This window comes from Balaenoptera ricei, chromosome 3, assembly GCF_028023285.1.
Source record: "Balaenoptera ricei isolate mBalRic1 chromosome 3, mBalRic1.hap2, whole genome shotgun sequence".
Taxonomy (NCBI): domain Eukaryota; kingdom Metazoa; phylum Chordata; class Mammalia; order Artiodactyla; family Balaenopteridae; genus Balaenoptera; species Balaenoptera ricei.
Window position 1 is genome coordinate 63,560,118 of NC_082641.1, and position 20,505 is coordinate 63,580,622.

At 42.9% G+C, this 20,505-nt stretch overlaps 1 protein-coding gene across 4 annotated transcripts in view; it reads left to right on the forward strand.

The window, feature by feature from the left end:
- The first annotated feature begins 1,185 nt into the window (after window positions 1-1,185).
- The window catches only part of CMYA5 (cardiomyopathy associated 5), a 120,858-nt gene continuing 101,538 nt past the window's right edge, over window positions 1,186-20,505 (forward strand). For 2 of the 4 annotated variants that reach the window (XM_059916645.1, XM_059916646.1), the window contains exon 1: window positions 1,188-1,525. In XM_059916645.1, the coding sequence (XP_059772628.1) occupies window positions 1,365-1,525 (161 nt within the window). In that variant the 5' untranslated portion in view covers window positions 1,188-1,364. Of the gene's footprint in view, window positions 1,526-20,505 lie in introns of all 4 variants that reach the window. The other 2 variants (XM_059916648.1, XM_059916647.1) reach the window with 2 other exon arrangements.

The window sequence follows — 20,505 nt, forward strand, 5'->3', positions numbered from 1 at the left end:
ATGAAAAAAAAGATCTTTATGTATTGTGAAGATATCTCTACCTGTTTTACATAGGCCTGTTCTCTTCAGTGCAGGGACCATTCATTAAGCACCTACTATGTGCTAAGTACTTTGCTAAGCTTCTGCGCTTGTAAGAGATGGGGATAGTGGGACAAAGATAACAAACTTAGAGTCTACTGGGGAAAGAGACACAAACGTAATTTGAATGTAGGATAATGTGGGAACCTAAAACTGATATTGAGCTAAAGCTGGGGATTTCAGAGAAAGGTGTGATCTTGAATGATGAGTAACCAGGTAAATAAAGATGGGAAGAACGTTTCAGGTGGAAGGAATTGTGTACATAAAGGCACAGTGGTGTGACTTGATAAATGTTAGAACTCCTGACTTCTAAAGACAAGACCAGACAGCTAAGATGTGGGTTGTTAGCATTTATCTTCCCAAGGACCTTGTGCTTTAGTCCTAGAACAGTGGGAAGCCACTGAGGGCTCTTAAACATGGGCATGGCATGATCTGGGACTTTGGGTTGAATTTCAGACAAAACAGACTTTGGCCAATGTAGGGAAAATTATTCCTCTTCAAAGTTTTAAGATTTGTGGAGATAAAAGTTTCCTGGCTGAATAATCCAGGAGTCACTGAGGAAGAGAATACACAACATTGATTTGCAAATATAAAAGGAGCCAGTACTGAACAATGGTTCAAAACTGGGCTTTTGAATGGGCAGACTTTGTTTCCCATTGGGTCACTTTACTAGCAAAAGGGGACCTTGAGCACGCTAGGTACCCAAGCTCTTCTGAGCCTGTTTTCTCATTTATAAAACCAGCGTCTTAGTTAAACCTACCACAGCAGAGTTGTGAGGGGAAAATTACGAGTGCCTGAACTAGTAGTAAGTGTTCTGCTCTGTAAAAGGGAGTAGTTATTTGGTTGGGATAAGGGCCCATCGAGTAGCTCAGCTCTGCTCCAAACCTGAAGCCTACCTAACCCACTCTAGAGGGAAGAGAAGCAGGGGGGCTGTGTGCCTTTCCTCCTCCCAACTCCCGGATGCAGCGGGAGCCTGCGCCCCTCGGAGTGGTGCTCTCCAGTTGCCCAAAGGGCCCGCCAGGGATCCGCCTAAATTGGGGCGGGGAGGGCTGGGGGAAGTTAGACGCGCGGGGAAGAGGAGACGCCGAGCCCGGGCCCCAGAAGCTCGGTGGTGAAACTTTCTGACGCCTATTTAAAGTCACGGGGCTCGCCCGCCCCCGGGAGGGAACCCGAGCCGCCCCGCCGGTACAGGGCAGGGCCGGGCTGGGCCGGAGGCGCCGTCAGAGGGAGAACACCAGGCGCGGCGCGGGCGGTTCCGGCTCCAGCTCCGGCCCGGGAGAGGCGCGATGGCTAGCAGCGAGAGCAGCCACGCCGCGGACAGCGCCCTGGGCTCCGACGCGGACGAGGAGGCGACCCGGGGGCCGGACACTGAGGAGGAGTCGGCGGGCGAGGAGGACGGGACGGCCGCGGAGTCGGACTCGGAGCCGGAGCCGGAGCCGGACGCCAGGTAGCGTGGGCCCCCTCGCTCTGGGCCCGCAGCCAGACGCGCGCCGCCCGGGCCGGGAGGGCGGCAGCGGGGCTGGGCGGGTGCTGCGCGGGGGAAACGCCGCACCCTTCCTTTCCCTCTTTTTAAGCGCTGGGGTTCATTTCCCTCGAGCTAAGCACTTTCTCTCTGGGGGCGCTGCCTTGTGAAGAAGAACTTGAAGGTGCAGGTGCTTGCTGTCAGCTGGAGTGACAGGCCCGGCTGGAGCAGCAAAGTTCATCCTTCCCCATCCCCCCTTCCTCCCTCACTACCACCCCCTCCCCCCAGCCGGCTCCTTGTGACTTGCTGCTGCTCTTGTTTATTCCTGGGGATTTACTTCGGGTCCTGCCGAACTGCAGAGTTGTGCAGAAATGCTTACATTTGGTCCAAAGCCTAGGAACAATCTTGAAAGCCTGAGCCAGAGGAGAAGAGGGTATGGGGTGGGGTGGAGGCCGAGAAGCCGCTCTGGAAACTTCAAAGGACTGGAAGTCTCCTGGATGCCCAGCACTGGCCTAGGTTGCTCGAAGAGGACTTAATTTTGGTACAAACGCCCATACATTCTTTGGAGAAAAGAAGCATGAATTTCAGTCACCCCTGTTATTAAAATTCTGCTTTTTTTTTTTTTTTTTTGGTTTCAAACATCAACATTACATGTGAATACAATTAGGTAATAACTATACACAAATATGGGTCTCCCTGCCTCCCTTCTTTCTTGTAGGCCCTAAAATGAGAATAGCAGGAATCATCTCCTCTCGATTTGGATTTGTTTTTACCTTTCCTTGTTCTCTTTGAGTACGGGGATGGGGGTAAGGTGTTTGTTTTTAGTTTTAGATTTTTTGTTTGTTTTTCGGTTTGTTAGTCAGCTGTGTCCCTTCCTAAATCTATTAATGTCAGTAGAAAGGCTTTGTAGGTGACAGGTGGTTGTGCAGCACTGCAGAGCGCCCATCTTACCCAAAGTTAAACGTGCCGCCCAACCAAAGACAGCAGAGCTGAAGCTGAAACGGCCCACAGAGGGGCATTGGTTAGGGTGAACTGTCAGTCAGATAAGTCTGGAATATCGGTCACATATTTACCAAGTGGGGAGCAGGCACAGTCCCTGCCCTCAAAGGCTTTGCGGAAGAAGTTAGGAAGCAATATGGGGACCATGAGACAATGTGCTGAATACACGAGAGGGGAGGGAAGGACAGACCATGGTACTGTGGAAGGTCAGAAGAGTGTGTAGATCTGCGGCTGCCTTCAAAAGTAGTGGGCATGACTTAGGCCCTGGAGAATGGGCAAGAGTTGCAGAAAGGAGACGCAGAAGAGAAGGCACCTGTGGGAGACGGAACAGGAGTAGGGACCTGTGATTCCCGGGCAGTACTGAGAAGGGGAAGTCTGTCAATCCAACCTTTTCCCTTAATGGCATCCAGGATCCTCATATCCTTTTGCCCAAGCAAAATTTGCACCCCTGCCACCCAAGAATCTGAAAACTCGTTTACTCTAAAATGTGAGCAGCTGATAGGGATTCAAAATACCACTTTGGGGTTGTGTTGCCCTTTGCCAAAGGTCAAGATCTTCAGGTAAAGGCATGATTTATCTGCAGTAAACGTCAGCCTGCTCTGACTACAGATGATAAGGTGGACACCAGGCCGAGCGTCGGAATGTAGAGTGGAGGGAGACATGGAGGAAGAGGTAGATGGTGGTGGTGGAGGCCATGAAAACCATCCCATTTAAAAAATTTTGGATTTGATGACATGGGTAACAAGAAATCAGTAAACTTCTGGAGAGGATTTAGGAGAACAGATTGGTGTCATTGAGAAAGGAGACTGACAGGCAGATGGGAAAGTTGTGTTTGGGGAGGGCTCAGAGCAGAGAGGCAGCAGCAGAGAGAAGGAAGGGAGATGTGTAGAGATTGCTCCATGGTGGGGCAAGGGGAAAGGAGGTGGCAGCTGTAGGCTCTTTCAGGAGAGAGGTTTCTGTTGGCAGGAACTCCTCTGGGAACTGGGAGTTCTTGAATGTCTTCTAACCTCAAAGTGTGATCAGAAACCAAACCGTTTTGGTGGGCGTGAGTTTACAATTATGGCCTAAAGTTCTTCTTTCTTCTGAGACTAGAGGTGAGAGTTTCGAATACTCTCTATTTATGGGAACGAAGAATGATGAGACATTCTTCCCCTCAGCTCCTCCATCCAAGTTTTACAGTTAAAAGAGGGCTCACTCCGTGCCAGGCTCAGTTCTCGTTTTAAACCCTTCCAGCAACGCTGTGAGGTAACTGTCCTGTTCTACGTGAGGAAACCGAGGCTTTACATAATTTACTGAGGGTATACGGCAAGTAGATGTAAGAACCAAGATGTGAGCCTCGGTCTGTTTACTCCCAGCCACTGCTAGACTTCCACACCTCCCTTCTTTTGGAGGAAAGATCCTTTCTTACTGTAGGGGAAACTTGAATGGCTCCAACTAACTTCTATATGGAAGGGTTATTGGAGGAAAAGGGAAGACCTTTTATTCACTATTCTGAATAATAATGGGAGTTTTCCCCTTCTTGAATGGAAAAGTTGTCTCTGTGTTTCCTCAAAGATCAGAACTATTTGCAGAAGTTGAATTACAGACTGATTTTTTTTTTAATTGAGAGGCACGTGAAAGTAACTGAATAGAAATAGCTTAAGTAATAATAACAGAATGATTGATTATGGCATCTCTTTTGGTATTATTAAGCCATTATTAAAATGTTATTTATGAAGATTTCTAACATTATGGGAAGTACATATATTGAATTTGAAAACAAGTTCATTTTATAATTTAGAATGATCTCACTATAAAATAAAGTATGTATTGGGAAAAGGCTTAAAAGGTTAATAAAGCTTAGCATAATAAAGGTTATAGTAACTTTTATTAACCTTAAGGTTAAAAAAAGGTTAATAGTGGTTGTCTCTGAGTGATGGGATAATGGTCGACTAAACTTTTTTCTTTAACTATATTTTTTGGTTTTTCTATAATGAACAGACAGTGCACTTTATTATCAGAAAAAAACCTCACTTTTAAAAACTCAAAAGGTTCAAAGTGTCATCTGCTTGTGCATCTTTTCTTTGTTCTTCCAGCAATAATATATAGAATTATCTATAGCCACCTTTCTGAATCAAGGAAAAAAATCACCTTTAATTGTAAAGTGCAGGGAAGCTCACCATTATACATGCCAGTATTTGTATTAGATTAGAGAACTACCCTTCTGATGTATCATTCAGTGATATGAATATCATTGGCATGAAGAGGCCTGAGTGGCAACCCTGTTTGCCATTCCATCATGGACAAATTCCCCATCCTCTCTGAGCTCCATATTTCTCATCTCTAAATCAGGATAATTTTACAGATTTATAAAAAGGGATAATTAGTGATAATTCCTAATTCATAGGTTGTCATAGGATTAAATAAACTATGTGAACATGTGTAAGAGTGCTTGGCCTTTAGTAGGTTACCGGTAAGTTTTAATTTCTTTACATCCCTTCAGATGAATCATTACTAGCAGCCAAGCTACCTTCTGCCCACCATTCATCAATGAGGCGAGAGTGATGTCTCCATTTTCAGTATGAGAAATGGTCCTATTCCACTTTGGCTTTCCTGTATTCCTTCATTCACTAAACATTCATGGAATGCCTACTAATTGCCAAGGACCATGCTGGGGATACAAACATTACTAAGACTCCATTACTGTCCTCAAGATACTCACATTCTAGGTGGAGAAACAGAAAAATGTAATTATGTCATTAACTGTTATAAGAGATTTAAGGAAGAAAAGGTCTGTATGAAACACCTCAAAGTAGGCAGGAAGTCCTGGGGTCTATCCTGTCTGGAAGGATGGGGGAAGACTTCATCCAGGGCCTTTGGAGTAGGGTCTTCAATCATAATGAAGTGCCCAGAGGGCTCATTGTTTGTGGATACAAGAAAAAGATTTTCATGTTGCTAAAACTTAATACAAAAGTTGTATGTAAAAAGCATCTCTATAAAACCTGCAGGATTTGAGAGCTGGGAGAGGCTATAGAAACATCTTTTCCCAACCAATCCTTTTACAGATTCAGCAACTGAGTGTCAGGGGACGTTTGTTCAAAGTCACACAACTTCTTAGCGGTAGAATTAGGACTAGATCCCGGTGTCTGGACTCCAATCTATGTTCATTTGTTTATTCATTCAACAACTACTTACTGAACTCCTACTATGTGTCAGGCACTTTCTAGGCACAAAGGATACAGCAGTGAACAAAATGAACCAAGTCCCTGCCCTCCTGGGAGTGGCTTTCCAGATTGGGGAGACAAATAAACAAACAAATATGTAGTATGTCAGGTGGCAATCAGTGATATGAGGACAAGTACAGCAGATAAGGATTATACTGTTTTGGATCAGGTGGTGAAGAAAGCCTCTGTGATGAGGTGACATTTGAGCAGAGACTGAAGGAATGAGTATTCTAGGCAAAGAGGAGAGCTGGTGCAAGGGCGCTGAGGCAGGACTGTGTGTGGCTTATTTGAGGAACACAAGGAGGTCAGGTTTCGAGAGCAAATAAGGGAGAGTGATGGGAAACGAGTCTAAGAAGTGGGTGGGTTGCAAATCATGTAGGATTTTGCAGGCCGTGGTAAGGGCTTCCGATTGTATTCAGAGTAAAATAGGAAGTTGGGTTCTGCCTACCATACCACTCAGGGTTAAAAAAAGAAAAGAAAACCATGGTGATTGCATTATCCCATTAAATAGTAAGCGCCTATACTCTCGTATAATCATTGAACACCTATTGCGTGCCCAACACTGTACTAAATGTTTCAAGCTTATGGTCTCCTGTATGGAGGAAGATACGTAAATAGACATCCATGATTTTTGTATTTTTCTGACTGTAGTCCAGCGAAGCCTGACTCTTTTGGTCTTTCCCACAGATCACTTGGAAATTTTTCAGAATTTTTGTTTTGGATCTTTTCTGTTGGTCAATTTTATTTTATTTTTTATTTTTATTTTTTTTTCTTTTTAAATTTATTTATTTATTTATTTATTTATTTTTAGCTGTGTTGGGTCTTCGTTTCTGTGCAAGGGCTTTCTCTAGTTGCGGTGAGCGGGGGCCACTCTTCATTGCGGTGCACCGGCGTCTCACTGTCGCGGCCTCTCTTGTTGCGGAGCACAGGCTTGAGATGCGCAGACTCAGTAGTTGTGGCTCACGGGCCTAGTTGCTCCGTGGCATGTGGGATCTTCCCAGACCAGGGCTCAAACCCGTGTCCCCTGCATTGGCAGGCAGATTCTCAACCACTGCGCCACCAGGGAAGCCCCTGTTGGTCAATTTTAATTTCTCTGTTTAAGCGCAGAGGTTTTTGCTACAACAGTGCCCAAATCTTAAAAATCATGTTCATTTGCAGCTTTGCCAGTGCCTGTATAAAAAAGGTCTGCCTAAGCTGATAGAATTAAACTTATTAGTGACATTTACATTTAATCATTGTAAGAAAGAAACCTCTTGGAAGGTGAGGAGAGTTGGTAAGTGGTTTCTGTTATCAGTCTGGAGCACTGTGTTGCCATATGTCTATTTATATGATGTCTCCCACTTCTGTGCTTACCTAGGTGTTTTGACAAGGGTGTTATTTGAGACAGCCCTCTTCTGAGGTCAGTGGAAAAAGCTGAGATGGGAGGGGTGACTGCTTAGGATGCCAGAGACTGAGGGAGGAGAGAAGATAAAGCAGAGGCTCTTGGAGCCAGGAATTGAAGGGCTATTTAAGTGTTGGCTGCATGGGTATTACATGCCCTTGGTGAGACTTTGACTCCGTATAGGGACTACAGCAAGAGTTGGATTTTTTTTCTTTAAAACAGCAAACCTACCAAAATGTGGGACATATTAACTGATAGAATTTTGCCAAAAAAAAAAAAAGTGTCTTATATTCCCTGGATATTCTGAACCTAGGCTCAATGAAAGCCTTGACTCAATTCGGACGATATAACCAAATTCCCCTTCCTTCCTACCAAAAGAGAGAATCAGATATAAGAGACTGGGTATGGTTTGTACCTGAAATAGTAATCTTTGATTTAGCCCAGTATTATCCAATATTTCTATTGGATAATAAAATAATTACAATGTGAACCACGTATATAATTTATAATTTTCTAACAGCTACATTAAAAAAGTAAAAAGAAACAGGTGAAATTAATTTTAATAATATGTTTATTTAACTCAATATCCAAAGTATTATCATTTCAACATATGATCAATATAAAAACTATTAATGGGATATTTTACTTTTTAAAAAAATTTTATTTATTTATTTATGGCTGTGTTGGGTCTTCGTTTCTGCGCGAGGACTTTCTCCAGTTGCGGCAAGCGGGGGCCACTCTTCATCGCGGTGCGCAGGCCTCTCACTATCGCGGCCTCTCTTGTTGCGGAGCACAGGCTCCAGACGTGCAGGCTCAGTAGTTGTGGCTCACGGGCCTAGTTGCTCCGTGGCATGTGGGATCTTCCCAGACCAGGGCTCCAACCCGTGTTCCCTGCATTGGCAGGCAGATTCTCAACCACTGCGCCACCAGGGAAGCCCCAACTTTTTTGTGTGCAAAGTCTTTGAAATTTGATGTGTGTTTTACATTTACAGTACGTCTCAATTCTTCTTCCCCACCCCCAGGCTACATTTCAAGTGCTCAATAGCCTCATGTGGCTAGTGGCTACCATATTGGACAATACAGGCCTGATAATACCTAGAAATCCATTAACTTCACTGGAATGCAGAGAACTGTTCCACTGATAATGAGTTCTATATGCTTGGCCCTATGCAAGGCACCAGAGACATAAGGGTGGTTGGATGGCACAGTTCCTTCTTAAGGAGCTCACAGTCTGGTGAGGGGAAGCAGTTAACTCCAACATAATGTTATAGCACTATACTAAGGATATTAACAAGGGAACAGAGAAAAGAAGTATATTCTTAAAATGAAATTTAGAAAGATTTTGCAGAGGTGATACTCCAGCTGGGCAGAAAGATATTCCAGACACAGTATGTGATTAGATATTCTTTAGTTCCTGGTTCCAGCTCTTGTGCTAATTACCGCTCTGTTTAAGCTTTCTTTTTCTCATTCAGAATCACTCAGGATTTCCAGGACTGGGAATATTTGTTGAATTAATAAATGAATGGCATGAATAAATGAGTGAATGAATGAGCAGGTGAATGTCAAGTCATCCAGATTCCCTTGAGAAGCAAATTTAGTTGGGATGTTGAACCTGTTAGATTAGGTAGAATTTCATTAGTTGCTGACCATTCATTTTCCAGGGATTGACAATAGCCAGGGACTCTGGAAACACAATAGCTTGGAGGGGACAGTGATAAGTACTGAGGGATTTTTCAATTAGGATGTGTGTGGTTATCATTCCCACCTTCTGTGACTCATTGGGAAGCCTCCCCTAGACTGACCCTTGAGGCGGATCATAGATGGACAGATAAAAATAGGCTTTGCATTTTGCCTAGAGAAAAGTCCTCTATTAAGGCAACTGGAGTGTATTCAGTTCCAAAACTCTACATCCTAGTCTGATAAAGTCCAAGATATGTGGGAGGGTTAATTGATGCTACCAAACTCTAAATGCTCAAAGCCCTCTCATGGAGCCATTACTATGCTTTCTTAGTTTGGATACACTTCTCTTTAAAAAAAAATCCACAGCTAAACAGAAATTTTCATCACAAATTTCCTCTTATTGGCTGAGTTCACTAGGGCGCTTAAAATTGTTGATTTGTAAATAAAATGAATTTCCTCCTGTTATGACGTCATTAAGTTAACATTTATTAAGTGGAACATAGGGTGCCGGATGGTGAGCATGAGCAACAGTTCAACAAAAGACCACAAGAGAAATTGAACTAGAGAAGGTTACTACTCACAAGTCCTGGAGGAAATGCATGGCGTACCTCAAGGGGCCATACAGGGAGGTCAAGGCAGAGTGAGTACAGGCAAAGGGAGAGGCAGAACCTGGCACACATGCCTTTATTAGGGTCTATGTGTGGAATTCTTGGGGGTTCTTGGGCTAAGCCTGGATCAGTCAATTCAAACCAAAATGCATGGGATTTTGGTAAACTTCACAGGGGTCTTATCTAAGGGGCGCACAAGGGGAAGACGATGGAAGGTGAGGGAGACTATTGATCACAAAAACTGCTGGGGAAGTCATATCAGGAGCTTACTATGAGGACTGTCTCCGGGACATGTTCTTGCATGAGGAGGCTGGTGTCAGTTTAAGGCCCCTGCAGGCCACTTGGTCCAACAAAATGAATGCCAGAGCAGCAATGCCACCATGTTGCTTAGCTAAATTCGAGACACCTCCAATTTCAGAAATGTACCTACTAAAAGAAAAGAGGCTCATTCATTCAACAAATATTTGTTGAGGGCCTACTGTGTGCAAAACAAAGTAAATTGAATCTAGAATGAGTGAAGAAAACAGAGTTCCTAATCTTTAGAGTTTAGTCTCGGGAGAGGGCAGGCATTAAACAAATAATCTCACAAGTAATTAGTTGAAGCAAATGCATTGGTAAGATGAATTGGGCCTGGGGAGCAGAGGCAGGGTTCTGCTAGGATCCCGGTCCTTCAAGCGCCAGTCTCTGAAGCCTCCTTGCTCCTTCCTCTGGGAGTTTTCTGTCAGTCTCCATGTCATCTTGCTAGCAACTTCTCTATCTGCCTACAACAGGAGGTTTCACTGCCCTGTGGTCCAAATATTGCTGGAAGGCCTGGCTGCTGATGACACTTATCCTAGACAGGACTTTAGCATCATCTCCCTGACCTGTTTATGCTTCTGATGAGTGAACAGAGACCCAGAGAAGGAAGGGAAACCGACATCAACTCAAGGAATAGCTAGTCTATTCCAAGCATGGTCACTTGTTAGTTTGGTTTATTTTCACAATAGCTCTATGATATATGCATTGTTTTCATTCCCATTTTATGGGAGAGAAAATGGAGATTTAGCAATCTTGAGTAATTTACCTAATGTCAGATGGCTAGGAAGTATGCTAGGATTCTAACCCTAGTCTAATGGCAGAGCCAGTCCTGGAACACTCATGAGTTCAGGGCTCATCACCAGATCTAACACACATCTGGTGTTTATTAGCCAATTTCTTTCTTTTTTTGAGCACAAATTTACTTTTAAAAAACAATTATTTTGATTTATTTCTGATTTTAAAAGCAAAACATAAAAGCCCCAGACAATCTATGTAGTAGCTAATCCTGACCAGCACCTCAGCTATATTAAGTTTCCTAATGTGTAATAGGGAGAGTAGGTCTTATGTTTAAAAATAGATGGTAGAAAAAAAAAAAAAGGTGTTAGGCAATCCTGTGTGCTTGAATTTTAATAAGGTCAAACATAGCAACACCAAAATAACTTCTCTGCATGCTCTATGGGATCATATGATAAATGTTCAATAGGTATTTACTTATAATATCTATAAAATTCAGATCCTCTGTTTAAAAGACAGAATTTGTATGATTTAGCATGGTACACTCTGAAGTTTTCATATCTAGTTTTTTTTTTTTTTTAAAGAGAGAATGAAGAGAAGAGAGTGCGATAACAGTCTGTCTCTTCTTAGAGTTTTGGAATGTCCAAGAAGGACAGTTTTGGAATGTCCAGTAAAGTCTCTCTTCATCTAGCACCATTTTGGGCATAAACCAGATTACAATGCAAAAACACTTGATAGGATTGAAAAGACCTGGGTTATCATCCTGACTCTGCCATTTACCAACTGTGTGACTTGGGGCAAGATAGCCTCTCTGTATCTTTACCATGGCTTCCAAGGCCGTACCTGACCTGATTACTTCTCAGCTCATCTCATACCCTTCCTCTACTACATTCCAGCCACACTGGCTTTTTTCTGAACCTCCTGTGTGCTGTGCTAAGCCTGTCCCTGCATCCAGGTCTTCGCTCTTGCTGTTTTCTCTCCCTGGAACACTTTTTCCCCAAATCCACCCTTCACGTTTTGGTGGAAATGCCACTTTCTTAAAGAGGCTTTCTGCAACCATCCTGCCTAATGGGCTTTCTTCACATCTTTCACAATCGCATTGTTCACTGTTTCACATTCCTCTTCATGGAACCTATCACTATCTGAAATGGTATCTTTTTGTGTATTTATTGTTTATTGCCACCACTAGAGTGGAAGATGCATGAGGGCGGGGGCGTTGCTTCTCTTCTCTGCTACATCTCCAGCAGCTAGAACACAGTGTCAGGCACACAATAGGTGCTTAAGAAATGGTTAAGTGCGTAAGTGGTTGGATTGCAACACAAAATGTTTCATTCTAGGATCTCAGGTTTCCTTCTCTCAGATCAATACCACTCTTCAACACCTTGTTCTTAGGGACCAAAGCAAGGACATGGAGAATGAGAACTGAAAGTGGTCTTTGAATTTGGAAAATGCAAGTCAACAGAGAGAGATTAATGACATTGAAATGTAAATGCCTTTGAGAAGGTTAATAGCTTAAACCTATCAGCATCTGTTTTAGGTTGAATTCCCTTTGGAACAAATCCCTTCAAATATAGGCTCTAAGAGACTCTCCTGGGAGAAGAGGGGACGTGGAAGGGGAAATGAGTGCTTAGAAGAGGAGTGAGAGGGCACTAAGGGCAGACTGGCACTATAGCTGCACCCCTATCTATGCTGCACAGAGGAGGGAGCTAAGGGTATTACCTAGGAAACTGCAGAAAACAACTTTCTCCAAACCCTTGGCCTCAGATCACTAACAGCCCTGGGAGGCAGTGATATTCTTATTTCCTTGACTTCTTAGAGAATCCAAGATACAAAAGAGGCATGGGGGTGGGGAGAAAGCATACACAAAGTTAACAGTGTTGATATCTGAACTAAAATTGCCTGATAACCAAATGTGTAGTTCAATTGGCCTGAAACCTCACAACTCACACTGGGTCTTGAACCCACAGGCCGGGACTCAAACCCAGCCAAAACTCAGATTGGGACTTGAACCCACTGTCTTTTATTTATTTACTTTTTTGGCTGTGTTGAGTCTTCATTGCTGCGCTCGGGCTTTCTCTAGTTGCGGTGAGCGGGGGCTACTCTTCGTTGTGGTGCATGGGCTTTTCATTGTGGTGGCTTCTCTTGTTGTGGAGCACGGGCTCTAGGCACGTGGGCTTCAGTAGTTGCAGCACGTGGGCTCAGTAGTTGCAGCACGTGGGCTTCAGTAGTGGTGGCTCGTGGTCTCTAGAGCGCAGGCTCAGTAGCTGAGGCGCAGAGGCTTAGTTGCTCTGTGGCGTGTGGGATCTTCCCAGACCAGGGGTCGAACCTGTGTCCCCTGCATTGGCAGGCAGATTCTTAACCACTGCACCACCAGGGAAGTCCCCCACTGTCTTTTAGTTGAGATTGCACACCTGGTCTCAGGACTTGCTGAAGTTCAGGTTCTTTATGTCTCAGTGCAGAAGGAATTCAGCCAGAGGCAAAGTTATAGGTAAGAAATAGATTTATTGAGAGAGATACACACTCCATAGACGGAATGCAGTCCATCTCAAAAGGTGAGAGAGACCCCAAAATATGGGGTGGTTAGTTTTTATGGGCTGGGTAATTTCATAGGCTAATGAATGGGAGGACTATTCCACCTATCTTGGAGAAAGGGCGGAGATTTCCAGGATTTGGCCACTGCCCACTTTTTGCCCTTTTTGTTTTGTTTTTGTTTTTTTAACATTTTTATTAGAGTATAGTTGCTTTACAATGTTGTGTTAGTTTCTACTGTACAGCAAAGTGAATCAGCTATATGTATACATATATCCCCTCTTTTATGGATTTCCTTCCCATTTAGGTCACCACAGAGCACTGAATAGAGTTCCCTGTGCTAGTAGGTTCGCATTAGTTATCTATTTTATACATAGTATCAAGTATCAATAGTGTATATACGTCAATCCCAATCTCCCAATTCATTCCACCCCCTCCTTCCCCCTTGGTATCCATACATTTGTTCTATATGTCTGTGTCTCTATTTCTGCTTTGTAATAAGATTGTCTATACCAATTTTTTCAGATTCCACATATACCCGTTAATATACAATATTTGTTTTTCTCTTTCTGACTTACTTCACTCCGTATGACAGTCTCTAGGTCCATCCATATCTCTACAAATGACCCAATTTCTTTCCTTTTTATGCCTGAGTAATATTCCATTGTATATATGTACCACATCTTCTTTATCCGCTGGACAGGGACCAGCGTGTTGATGGACATTTGTGTTGTTTCCATGTCCTGGCTATTGTAAATAGTGCTGCAATGAACATTTTGGTACATGACTCTTTTTGAATTATGGTTTTCTATTGCATTGGTATATGCCCAGTATGGTCCGCCTCGGAACTGTGAGGGCGCTGGTGAGTGTGTCATTTAGCATGCTAATGTAGTACAGTGAACATATAGTGAGGCTCAAGGTCTACTGGGAGTCGAATCTTCTGCCATCTTGGACCTAGTTGGTTCTAACCAGTTTATGTCGCATCCTCAAGGGTTGTGTCATTCTTTTAAAGATCGTGCCCTGCCCCGTTCCCTCCTGTTTCAGGCTGATAGAATTAGGACTCTTACTTTATTTACATATTTGACCATTTGGAAGAAAATCCTAGTGGAGTCCCTGTGTGGCACCCGAGGTTGGCAGGGAGATGGAGGACCGAGGCAGAGAGAGGACTGCCAGCATCAGTCAGCACCTTATCATCTGAATAACAAGAATCAATGACCTACTTTATCTTGAAGGAAAATGGCAAGAAATGGCAACCACTTCCTAAGAGTTTTCTATTTCTCTCTGCTCCAGTTCCTACTTGCTGCTCAACCTGCCAAAGTTTCCACTTGTCAATCCCATAAGTTCCCATGGACTGAGTTTGCATAGATTAAGAGTTTAGAATCATGAATTCAGAAACCCAAGCTTTAGTAACAATACTGACACTAAACAGGTTTCTAGTTGCCAGTAGAGCCGTATGTAAGTGATTTTCTCTAGGTGAGGGGTGCTGCTTTGGGTTCCAGAGTCTGTGTCAGTCAGTGTTTTGAGTTGCAATAGAAACTGTGACCGATTTAAGCAGAAAATGACTTTATGCAAAAGATGTCGATAGCTCACAGAATTGTGAGAAATGTTGAAAAGTAGGTTTATTGTAGCCAGGAACAACTCTTAAAACCATGCCTCAAAACTGGTCTGGTGGACTATACAACACAATTATAAAAAGACAAATAACCCAATTTAAAAATGAGCAAAGGATCAGAATCAACAGTTCTCCAAGGAAGATATACAAATGTCCAATGAGCACATGAAAAGATGCTCACCACCATTAGCTATCAGGGAAATGCAAATCAGAGCCACAATAAGATACCACTTCACACCTGCTAGGGTGACTATAATCAAAAAGACAAATAATAACAAGTGTTGGTGAGGATATGGAAAAATCAGAATCCCCATACACTGCTGGTGGGAATGTAAAATGGTGCAACTGCTTTTAAAAACAATCTGGCAGTTCCTCAGACAGTTAAACGAAGTTACCATATGACCCAGCAATTCCACTCCTAGGTATATCCTGAAGAGAAGTGAACATGTATGTCCACATAAAAACTTGTACACAAGTGTTCCTAGCAGCATTATTCATAATAGCCAAAAAGTGGAAACAATGGAAATGTCCATCAACTATTGAATGGATAAAAAAATGTATATTCATACAATGGAATATTATTCAGCCATAAAAAGGAATGAAATACTGATTCTTGCTACAACATGGATGAACCCTGAAAACAGTATGCTATGTGAAAGAAGGCAGACACAAACGATCACATTGTATATTTCCATTTATATAAAATGTCCAGAAATAGGCAAATCTTTAGAGACAGAAAGTAGATTAGTGGTTACCTAGAGCTGGGAGGGAGATAGGGGGAGGAATTAAGTGATGTTGTTTAAGGGGTGTGGGGTTAATTTTGGGGTGATGAAAATGTTTTAAACTTGATTGTGGTGATGGTTGCACAATTCTGTAAATATACTAAAAGCCAGTGAATTATACACTTTAAGTGGGTGAATTGTATGGTATGTGAATTATATCGCAATAAAGCTTTTTTTTTTTTTTTTTAAAGTTCTCTGGTAAGGAAACAGTTGTCATTACTGTTGGGCGCTAGATGTCATAGTTTATACTATTTCCACTTCCATAGCAGCAGCTCAAGATGGCATCAGCTGTAACCTCCGCTACCTTCAGAGAGAGTGAGGAACCCCACCTCCACTTCTTCCGTCAGTAGCTCTCAAGTCAGTCTGGAGTGGGTGTGAAGGTCATCACGAGTATCTGGCACTGTCAGATCTACCTCCTCCAGGACCCACAAGGTGGGGAATGAACCAAATGGGAAGAGAGGTCAGATGCTGGACAGTCAAAAAGGATGTCAGATGTCCACTAGGACAGTATGGGGCACTGGGCTAGGCTTTCGTCAGGTGTTACCTGATCCTCAGGATTTTTAACATATGATGCAGTAGATTTTGCTTATTCTATGGATATACAACACTTTATTTAAACAATGGAGCAAATCAACTAGTTAATATTTCCATAAGGAATTTAACTGAAAATACAACACAGAGCAATGACCAAATACAACCGTATAAGGCTGAAGTACCTTTTCCCATTAAATATCTGCTGAATCTGATTATCCCTGTTTATTCTAGCTTTGACTTTACATTTTATGATAAAAACAAACAAGTCTTTCATTTAGGTCTCAGCATGGCCTATCTTACATACCTTGGTATCTCTGCTTTGGGGTTTCAAAGCCTTATCAAAATCTGTTAACTATCTGTTTGCTATTATCAGAAATTCAATTGCCTTCTAATCCTTTTAGTCTGTATACCTAGGTCAGTCCTCCTGTGGAGAATTGTGCTGCAGCTCACAAGGTGGGCTGCTCTGACCCTGGTCACAGGGAGAAATGAGACTCAAGTAGTGTCAGATTCTCTTTTCTGGTAACTTAGAAATGGAGACACGAATTCTGTTTAGCTAGTTTTAGAAGAGAAGGGTTTGAGGACAGGTCTCGACTTTTTGGAGATCTATTCAATGTTATTTTGATCTTTTTAATAATATTTTGTCATAGAATATTGGTTGTCATGTTTTCGAAAATTATTAGTTTATTTTTCTGTTAGTCAAAAAAAGATTTTAAGTTTACATCTGTCCAAGAAGAACATTAGCTAAAATTGCTGAGCATAATTTGGTATCTGGGATGGTATCCAGAAAAAATTGCTATTTAATGCTAAATAAAAGCTATCTGTCAGGGCAGGGAGCCCAGAGTACAGTAGTCCCCTCTTATACACAGTGGATATTTTCCAAGACCCCCAGTGGATGCCTGAAACCACAGGTAGTACTGAACCCTTAGGCACAGTAAGAGATTAACAACAATAACTAATAACAAAATAGAACAGTTACAACTATATATTATAATAAGTTATGTGAATGTGCTTTCTGTCTCAAAATATCTTACTGTATTTCATTCACTCTTCTTGTGGTCCTGTGAGATGGTAACATGCCTATGTGATGAGATAAAGGGATGTGAATAACGTAGGCATTATGATGTAGGGTTAGGCTACTACTGACCTGACAGTATGTCAGTAGGAGGATCATCAGCTTTGGGTGATCTGGATCGTGGAGCCTGTGTGATGTCGATGGTTGGATGTCAGGAGCAGACGATGTCCATGTGGGGTGGGATGGAGCGGGATGGTGCCAGATTTGATCACGCTGCTCTGAATGGCACGCAATTGAAAACTTATGAATTGTTTATTTCTGGAATTTTCCATTTGATATTTTTGGACCATCGTTGACTGTGGGTAACTGAAACCATAGAAAGTGAAACTGTGAATAAGGGAGGACTTTTGTATAGAAGACGGGTTTTGAGGAGACCCTATACAGAGGGGAAGGCTAAGACTCTGAATGCAGGACCACCCAAATGAGTTTCTAAAACCTTAAAACAATCCACCCAAAACAGAGCACCTACAAGGAATGACTGGCTCAGAATTCTGTGAGTACACCTTACTGTCTACCCATCTGTAAGAGAGAGAAAGCTGTTTGAACCCGTCCTGTCACCCACAAGGGCTCCATCCTTCATCAAGGCAGGTTAGGCCAACAGCCAGAGGTGAGGTTGTGTCGCTTTTCCCATCCCTTTCTCTTTGTTCTCTGGAATCTAGAGATGGGAAGAGGGAGAAGCAATAAAACACCTTTTCAGAAAGGCAGGTGCCTCTGCTTTTGTTTTTGGTGTATCGCTTAATCTCCTTGGGAACGAATTGTCTGTTACAAAAAAAACCCCTAAGAACTCCAAGAGAATTTTGTAGACTCTGGGACTGAAGGTGTCATTTGGTGGCAGCTCTGTTGAGCCATGTGCAAGAGAAACAGAGGAAGCTGTGTTAGAGGAGAGAGAGACACATACGCAGAGACAGAGAGACACATCCCTTGATTCCTGGTGGTTTCCCTTTTTTCTCTTCCCTGTGAGGCCTGGATACCCCTCCTGCCTGCCCTTGGGTTTCAGGAGACTTCTCTGTTTCCTTAAGATAAATCCCTTCTATTTAAGCTAGCCTGAGGGCATTTGCTTCTTAATACCACAAGTCCCTCACCTCTTCTTTTTTTTTTTTTAAATAAATTTATTTATTTATTTTTGGCTGTGTTGGGTCTGTTGCTGCGCGTGGGCTTTCTCTAGTCGCGGCGAACAGGGGCTACTCTTCGTTGCAGTGAGCAGGCTTCTCATTGTGGTGGCTTCTCTTGTTGCGGAGCACAGGCTCTAGGCACACAGGATTCAGTAGTTGCAGTACACAGGCTCAGTAGTTGTGGCTCGTGGGCTCTAGAGTGCAGGCTCAGTAATTGTGGCACAAGGGCTTAGTTGCTCCGTGGCATGTGGGACCTTCCCGGACCAGGGCTCGAACCCGTGTCCCCTGCATTGGCAGGCAGATTCTCAACCACTGTACCACCAGGGAAGTCCCCCTCACCTCTTCCTAACATTTCTAACATTCTTGTTCCCCTACAGACCTTGGCTACACATGTGCCCTTCCTCAGGGCTAGTCAAAAGAACCCCCTAAAGCTGGATTCATGCCCCACATTTCAAGAAATACTTTTTTTCCCCCCACCATCAGGAATCTTTTGAATATCGATAGCCACACTATCAAAACCCAAAGCTGCCATTGGTATATCATGACCACAACATGCTACCAGCATATTTTTAAAACCTGTCTCAGATCTGAAGGAACTAATCCTTCCCACCCACATGCCTTCCCATTGCCAATATCTTAAGGTCTACTGAACATAGAGTTATAGACCTGAAGAGAAGTTTCTGATGAACTAACACCAACTTTAGCATATACCGTTCAGGTGCTGGTAGCAAAAAGTTCTTGATCAATCTCAGTTTGACCTCAAGCATCAGAGTCCCAGAGTTTCTTTACATCTCTCCTGGAGTTGTTAAAGCCTGAGCACACACAGTTCTCCAGAATATACCTCTGAGGACCACTTGACCTCTTTGAGCCTCAGACTCTGAAAGATGTAGGTGTCAGTGGGGTGGGGTAAACAAGAATATGAATGCACTAGGAAATCACGTGTGCCTGGAACAGAGTGGAGCATGAATGAGTGTCAGTTCCCCTTCCCTTCCTTCAGTATAAATACCCTGGCTTGAGTATTTTTGTGGGTTCATACTGCCATCTCTAGCAATGCTATTCCCCAGAGAACACTCCTCACCCTACACCTTAGTTGGGGTGTACTTCCAGATGCACAGATAAATCTCCTTGATTTGTGCTTTGTTTAAATTTTGAGATAAAACCCGGAGTGAACTTCAACCTGGACTGCACCTATCTCACTAGTGTCTTTTCTCTAATTTCCTTGGTTGGGTTATCAGAAAATGTCAAAGCCTTCTTGTTCATATTTGGATACATTTCAGGGTCACATTAAAATATTCTAGTCCTAAAGCCCCACTGCAATAAGTGTCAGCTTTGAACCAGAATAGGGCCTGGGGTGATGTTCCTGCAGCCACAGAGATGTACAATTAGAACAGCTCTCTCAGCATAACTTTCTGAATGGCTTCTCTCTGAATTCAGGTTTCAGTGTGATCAGAGAATTAGCATTCTGACACTAAAAAGGATTTCATTTTACATTTCTGTTTTGTTTAGGGACTGGGTGTAATCTGTCTTTGGAACACACGGTACACACTCAGATATTGACTGACTGAGAGACTGAGTAACGATTGAGTGATGCAAGGAAGAATAATTAGAATGCTCGTCAATTTTGCTTAGTTACACTTCCCAGAGGTAATCATTGTTAAGGAGATGCCTGCTGTCTTCATTAATTATAGGCTTATTCGTAAATCAAAGTGAATTTGTAGATCCTCAGAGTTTGGATTTCACAAGGTTAGTTCAACGTTGGAAAGGAAAAGGGAGAGAACAAACAAATGGAACATTTGTTATTTGCCTAGTATGGTATGATGCATTTTACACACAGCATTTCAACACAGCTGTCTTATGAAATAAGTATTAGTCTCCCTGTTACCATGATGACATTCAAGCTCAGGGAAGGAAGGGGAAGTAATTCGCCCAAACTTGCACAGCTAGTAAGTGGGAAGCCACGATTTAAACCCAGGTCTGTCTCACTGAGGTGAAAAGTGCTCTTTCCACGACTACCCAGTGCAGTCTCTGTCCCATGGGCTCAGCACTGTGGTATATTCTGTGATAATGAGGCATGGTTTCTGTCTCAAGAAACTTATTGTGAAGTGGAAAACACATGGTAATACTAATGTACTAATTCGAAGTAGCAGTAAATAAACACTCTGGTAGAATTATCAGAGAAGTACTCTGCAAGCAGAGAATTCCAGTAAATCTCAAGTATTGTGGTTCATCTAAGAGACAGAGCTCACTAACAGCCAGCTCAGTCACGTTTCGATTTTCTAAAAACAGCTCTCGGGACAGGGCTTACATGGTACCTGATGTTGATAGGCATGTGGGTAAGGATGGAAGGCACTTGCACCGACCACTGATAGGAATGCAAATTAATAAACCTTTCTGGAGGGAAAATTGGCAGTGTGTATAAAA